Source organism: Carassius carassius, chromosome 27 (assembly GCF_963082965.1).
Source record: "Carassius carassius chromosome 27, fCarCar2.1, whole genome shotgun sequence".
Classification (NCBI taxonomy): Eukaryota; Metazoa; Chordata; class Actinopteri; order Cypriniformes; family Cyprinidae; genus Carassius; species Carassius carassius.
This window is the reverse complement of record NC_081781.1, coordinates 3,411,133-3,418,433: the sequence shown is the minus strand read 5'-3', so window position 1 is coordinate 3,418,433 and position 7,301 is coordinate 3,411,133. Positions and strand designations below refer to the sequence as shown.

General features: G+C 36.3%; 1 protein-coding gene across 1 annotated transcript; it reads right to left on the bottom strand.

Moving 5' to 3' along the window:
* Nucleotides 1–151: 151 nt before the first annotated feature.
* On the bottom strand, nt 152–7,268 carry LOC132106466 (uncharacterized). Its single transcript, XM_059512166.1, has 4 exons — nt 7,119–7,268; nt 5,358–5,716; nt 4,778–4,971; nt 152–1,616 (listed from the first exon to the last, which is right to left on the bottom strand). The coding sequence occupies exons 2-4, from the start codon at nt 5,692–5,694 to the stop codon at nt 1,515–1,517; spliced, it is 633 nt and encodes a 210-aa protein (XP_059368149.1). The 5' UTR covers nt 5,695–5,716; nt 7,119–7,268; the 3' UTR covers nt 152–1,514.
* Nucleotides 7,269–7,301: the final 33 nt, after the last annotated feature.

Below are 7,301 nucleotides of genomic sequence, written 5' to 3'. Positions count from 1 at the left end.
TCGCATATCATATACAAACTCTTAAATATTCAGCGCCAGATCGTTAGCCAGTCACTTGATGCGATCTGGCCTTCTCATTGGACTATTCAATATAAATCTTAAATAAATCTTAAATTCGTCGTCATAAGGGACTGAGAAAACTTATCCTGGACAGACACCGTTTATAATTTTATGCAGCTCAAAACGAGTCTGGGGGATGGACTGTTTTTAGATGGCATGTACTGTATAAAATGTGCTAAATTAAATGTTAAAATTTTTGTATTTGTTTCGTTACTACTTCTATATCCCTCAATGCTTCGTTTTCATTCCCGCCAAAATTAAACATGGCGCTACCCTAACGAAAACCAAAAACTTTTTTTTGCATGGAAGAAAGAAAATAACACAGGAAAGCTCGGAATGACATGAGGGTGAGTAACAGTTTACATAATATTAATTTCTGTGCGAACTGACCCTTTAATTAAAGCATATTTATGCTATCCAGAGGACACTTTCCCTCTTAAGACATTTACAGTAATAAATACCTCTGTATAACTATTGATTGACATATAAATACCAACACAACTCTTGTTAGAACTTTAATAGGTTCTTATATGGTAACTTGTAGGTTAGATTATTGGTTGCATTTATCGCTTGAGTTGTACTGTGAAATATGATTTGGTGTATTGCTCTTTGAGCACATTTTGAATGTCACCAACTACTTAAGAAATGCGTTAAACACTGATATCTTAAGTAATACTTCTGTGCCTGAGAGAAATCACGTCATTATGTAAAGCCTGCGATGTATGACAGTTGAATTCATTAAGGTAAACTAATATTTCAGAAGGGTAAAATTGTTGTAAATAATTTTATGGTACATTCTCCCTTAATAAGAAAAAATGACCAATTTAAAAATCACAAAATTCATATTTTTCTCCCATGTTCTCAAAAATGGCTCATCATTATTATACAGGTATTAAAACCTGATGTTCAAGTTGTTTTTCTGCATTTGAACAAAGTTTTTTGAGTTCTGTGTCGGTCCGCTATGATGTTACTGGCCTCTTGCATCTCATCACATCCGTTATGTCTTTTTACTCTGTCCAAATAACATGTTGACAGCAGTGAATCAAGCATAAGCCGTGATAACACCAGCAGGGAAAGATGAAGAGTCTGTTCTGGGGTGCGTCGGAGTTCAGTAGGTGTCAAATACTTAAATGCTGTTGACCTTGAGCATTCTCACAGCTTGTTGCCTATTAAAACAGTTCTTTCTCTTTCTGAGGGTTTTATTAAGGCGCTGGGATCCGCTCATATGTGAACGTGTTGGGGAAATATAAGGCAAAATATTAATATCTTCAGATTGATATGCAACCTGCAGAAAATTTCCTCCACGCTCCATTTTGAGAATGGCTTCTTCAGAAAAAGGAGGGAAGTCTCCGACCAGCGGCAACCTTCTTTTTGAGCCATGTAAATCCAGATCTGCACATCTTACAGTGCTGTGTTAAACTCAGTTGGGTCCTGAACAGGTGCACCGTGGCCTCTCATCTATGGGCTCTTGCATTCTGGGGTCTTTCTTGAGGAAAAAGGAAGTTATAGAGTGTTGTCACAAGCTGGAACAAACCCATCTGGCCCCTTTGAGTGAACTGCACAAAAATAAACCAAAAATATTTGATCATTAGGTAAAATTTTTGACATAGCTTAAAAAAGATTGCATTTTATAAGTCAAGAGAGGTACTATTATGAAACTATATTTTCTAAACAATTTAATTTACAAAGTCCAAATAAATTTTTCACAACCCATTTATCTTCCACTATGTGAAAAGTCATTTTCGAAGATTCCATTATTTATGCTGATAATCTAAAATACCAATCGTAAATTAATAGCAATTTATTTGGTTAACATTATTTTCTTGCACAGTAAGAGTAGGAGCATCTAAATAGGGTCAAAACGGCATATATTTGCCATTAGGTGGCGCACTGGCCTCAAGCTTCACTTCAAACTCCTCCCCTTCCCTTTAAATCTCCCTGATGGACAGTTAAAGCGGCCAATCAGCAGTCAGGCCAGCTGTGTTGTGGGCGTGTGTTGTAGTTCTTGACTATTGCAGTGTATTGCATAAGCTGCCTCTCTTACTGAAAGCATGCTACATTTAAAAGAGTTAGCAAACTGTAATTATGATTAACTAATTCAAATTATCCTGACCCATTTATTCTCAGCTGGATAGTCATCTTTCAACTTTTTCAATTATTCAGCCAGTTTGATCTGTGAGAAGATGAAGTTTCAGTTTTTGATCAGTATCTGAGCTCATGACAGCTGATTTCCACATTCCATGGTCTATAAGATCTACAATCTGCATGTTCATTAAAACAGCTCAGTTGCAGCGGCTCAGTTGGCATATAACACATTCAGAGAATTACTAAAGGTGTTACATTAGCTTTTGAGATTGTGGGCTGGTCACATGTCTGCTGACGTGGATCTTGAGTCAGAGTCTAAATTTAGCCTGCTGTATAAACACACTTCACATCCTCTTTCTGAGATCACACACAAACTATAGCCGGCCTTGGCAGACACTAAATTCAACTGGCATATATTGAAAACTTTGAGAAATCTAAATTTATCCCTGTTAACCATAATTCAGACGGCATGAGTTCATTTTCTTCTCTCATAGTAAATGTTAAAAGTCGCTTTGAATAAAATAATGAATAAATAGAAATGGAAACTCATGGAAAATGTTTACCTCTAGCAAAACCCACAGTATCATTATATTTAACCCAGGGAACTACACTGCGACCAAAATGGTCGCATATGCGACCTTTTGAAATGCCTTTTGAAATTGCGACCCTAATTTTTATGGGGTCGCAAATGTATCGCTGATTATTTTTTTACCTACTTATGTGTTATGCTATGATTTAATATGAGCATTTATTAAATTAGAAATGTGTATTTTAAGAATAACGAACAAATACAAATCGCAGTTTAAACAAAAAGAAAAAAAGAACGAAAAGCGAAAGAGCTAAATTCAGCACCGTGGTGTTCTGGTGTTCAGGGCACACGCAGAGACACGTCTCAAAGTCGTCTTTTGTGCCGACAACAGATACATACAAAATATGTCAAAATACCCGTCTTGGAAAGTGTGTTCGAAAAAGTCTGTGGTTATGTCTTAAGTGAAAGTAAAGAGTTGAGAAAGAAATCGGATGTGTATCATTATAATGGATGCACTGTCTCTTAAAGTGACCGCGCCTAATTTACTAGCTCTGCTGTCAGTGTCTTTAATGTATGAAAATGAAAGTAAATCACTCACTGCTCTTGACTGAATTACTTTGTAGTTTTAACAAGAATTTATCTACGGTCATTCCAAAAATCAGATATAATTGATTATATTGTTTTACTAGTGGGTGCAGGACACTAATTCATTTATGCAGTAAGTGAGTAATAGTGCAGTATTCTTCATACTGTAGACTACCAGTGAAATTAAATGAGGGACCTGACCATGTTTTGCTTTCTTTAATTGATCATGCAACCTTTTCACACCACAGACTGAACAAAATTAAGCATTGCTTGCTTGGTAACTGTTCAACAAAGTATTGATAGTTGTGTAAATATTGTCATACTGACAGTTGTCTGAAGTTTTGGTTGATTCCATTACATATCTTTCTATCAAAGTTATCTGACATTATTAAGAGGAATTTGTTCTGACACAGTTTAACTCTGAGTTCTTGTCATATTTTATTACCAATTTCTAAACTATAGCAAATAAACTGTGATAATATGAGAAATGTTGAAGGTGTCTGAATACATTTTGGTTTGATTGTGTATTTTATTTTACAGTGAAGACTATGCAGTGCTATTTTAAATAAACAAAAACAAACTTAAAAAACGTAACCATTGTGTAAATAGCACAAATAAATAAATAGAACGAACGTACAATATAAATTAAACCATTTCAAACAGGGCCCACTGTACAACCTGCAACAGGGCCCCTCTAACCCCAACTGCGGCCCTGGGTTAAGGTACCAAGACAGAGCAATGCACTATGTGTACTGTAAGAAATAAAACAAGAAGGAATGTGGTTTAAAAGATGGCAAGTAAAATAAAAAGCACATCTCTATGCAATACAGTTTCATTATTGTTCATTATTATCCAGAGCAGTTTACTATAAATAATTTGTGCGACCAAATCATGTTTTGCGCCAGTAACTGAAAAAGTTAGTAGCGCAAGTGCCACCAGTGGAAAAGGTTAGTGTAGTTCCCTGATTTAACCAGACAATTTTATCTTCATCTTATCTTGATCTGTTGTTGTTTTTTTCCTTCTAGTTTTTAACTACAACAAAAACACCATATAATTCCTTCAATGGCCAAATTTAGATGATACATTGGCACCTTTCAAAATCATTCTATCATTATGTTAGTAAGCCCCGCCCCCCAAAAATCCTTAAAACCAAATTTAATTAAACTTAATTTAAACCAAATAATTATGTTTTCAATAGTTATGCAAACTTTAGTTTTGTAAATTGAAAAAAAAAAAACAAGTTAAGACGACTCAATAAACAAACTCCATCAGTTACTGTAAAGTTAGTGGTGTACATTTGATAACATCTATGAGATGTTGAGTAAACAGGACGGGTAAACCAAAAATGATGTCATCTCTCCCACTGAGCATTTGCATATGCAGCATTGAAATAACAGACGATGATGTCATTGCACATCGTGACAGAAACCACTGCAATGAAAACCACAGACTCCGTGCACAAACACCTGTGAAGCTGTTTAACCCATTTGATTCACATCGGCCTTGTCTCATTCTTACCAGCTGAAGATGTTCCAGCTGAAACTGATCCCCCATTTCACGCAGTTTACGTCCAATCTGAATCTCCACGCTAACTCCCACATCACGTTCGTCTTCCTTTTCTTCTGGTCTCCCTTCGTCCTCTTCTGTGTTTTGTGTGCCATCCGGGACGGGTTCGAACAGTGCAGGGAAGTGTGAACGAAATCCAGCATTTCCTTTAGAATAAAAACAATGTTAATATTGTATAATAAAAATTATTATTATTATTATATTTTAATATTACATATTCTATTAATTATCAATTAATTAACAATACTAAATATAGTTTTGTAGTTTGGCTTAATTTTTAACTGTAGCTGTAGTTAAAGCTGCAGTTTTATTAAAATGCTCCAGAGTGAAAATACCACTATATATATATATATATGTGTGTGTGTGTGTGTGTGTGTGTGTGTGTGTGTGTGTGTATCACAATTTCTATTTTTACATTCATATTTTATATTTATGTATTTATATAACTTTCTATAATACTTATCATTTTCAGAAATAAAAAATACATTCCAGGTGTGCATGTTCTGATTCATAATGCAAATTGTTTCCCTACCATGAAAAAGCGCTCTTTGCCCTTCTGGGGCCCCAGGAGCCATAGTCAGTGACGCGAGGCCCCCAGTTCCACAGTTAGCCCCAAATGCAGTCCTGGCGTCCACAGCTCTGCAGGGAGATGATGCATCTCTCTCTAAACCCTGAAATGGTGCCATATCTCTGTCTCTCGCTGAATTCAGAACAGTTCTGGCAGTCTGCGTCGATCTGTCTTCAAAGCGTCCGTGTCTGTAAGCCGTTTGTCCCAGCGCACCTCGTGGGCCGTCTCTGTTCTCTGAGCTCTTGTTTCTTAGCAGTGTTTCACAGAAGGGAGGAAGCTGTTCATCCTCCTCATCATCCATCGGCGGAGTTAGCAAAACCGCCCTGAAATATACCACAGACGGTGACTCTGTGCAACTATATGAGAATTCACATGCTGGTCGGTCTGTATTACAAGAAAAAAAAACTCTTCTAATGGAGTTGTTTTGCTTCAGGACATTAACGGTTTTTTTTTTTGTTTTTTGAAAAGTTGATAGGTTTATACACAGTTATGCACAAATTATGCACAATTATATGATTGGTATGGCATTCAGCATCATTTTTCATTGTTCTCCAGTCCACCACTCTCCATCAGTGTTGTTTTGGAACATTTGCCATGATGCAAGTGCTGAATTTCATAGAGAGCTCACCCAAATTCACATGAACAAACAACCATGACTGAACTCGATGGGTTTTATTTGGTTTAAAAATGAATAACTAAAATCTGACAGTAGATCAGCTCATAAAGTACAACTTCTGGCATGAAAGTGCAGCTATGAGATGACTAACAGGCTAGTCACAAACAAAACCACCAAAACGTCAAATGGCAACATTTCAAAGGAGTCTCATACAAATTAGAGGAAGTTTCAGGCCTGTACTCAAGGGTTCTGTCTGCCACCGTTTCCCAAAAAACAAAATCTGCACCATCATAACAAACAAATCCGTTTATGAAGTGTTCATGAATAATCTGATCAACTGAGAGTTACGGTGCAGATTAGTACAAATGCTTTCAAAGAGAATAGTTTCATATAATACATGGAAGCTGCAGTGAAATTAGTCAAACTGAGAAACTGCAAGTAGAGCTTTGAAATCTTTTTTTGCAGAATTTGTTCGCAGTGCATGAGTGCATCGTGACAAATAGTCATTAAAAAAGTGTAATTCTATTAATAGAGAGATTATCATATGGACAGATGATTATTAATGAGAATTAATCTCTGCTGTAAACCAGCCCAAGATGTTTTGCTGGTCTTAGCTTGTCTCTCAGATTGGTTAACCTGGTCTGTGGGCTTGTTTTAGAGGGGTAGACCAGCTTGTCCAAGCTGAACGACCATTGTAGACCATCATAAACCACTCTTATTATTTAACAAACCAGTTTAATTTGTTTTCAGAAGGGAATTCAAAAGCAAACCAAAACAAAGGATATACCACTAGGTAATACCATAGTAAAAACCAATGCATAAAAAATCAGGACAATACGAGACTTCATGTTATTGTCACTTTTTGATATTTCAGTTTTATAAAGTTCTGATGATCAGAATATTATGTTGGGGATATTTCAGTGTGCTATAAAGTTTATTCTGTAATTAAAATTTTTTGTCACTTTCTTTCACAGATCAAATCACTGAAACTTAGTTTTTCAAGAACAAAAGCAGAATCATTTCAGTTCTTACTTTTATATAGTTAACCACAGAAATAAAAAATACACAATGAAACTGCAGCAAATAAAACAGAAACAGGAGACACTCACCGCCAGTGCTTGAATGTGTGTGTCAGTGCTGCTTTTATTCCGCTTTTGTGTTAGCGCTCTTTTATTCCGTCTTCACTCCGCTTGTATTTACTAACACGAACTCGCTCCGCTTTCATTCTGCTCCTTTCGCTCGAGATGTTGGTATTGGACACGAGCGCGCAGAAAGCCACGCCCCTGTCTTCA

Coding starts and splice junctions, on each gene's coding strand:
- LOC132106466 (XM_059512166.1), bottom strand. CDS start 5,694: ATGGATGATGAGGAGGATGAACAGCTTCCTCCCTTCTGTGAAACACTG. Junction 4,972..5,357: donor GCAAAGAGCGCTTTTTCATG/GTAGGGAAACAA, acceptor TTTATTCTAAAG/GAAATGCTGGATTTCGTTCA. Junction 1,617..4,777: donor AGCTGGAACATCTTCAGCTG/GTAAGAATGAGA, acceptor ATTTTTGTGCAG/TTCACTCAAAGGGGCCAGAT.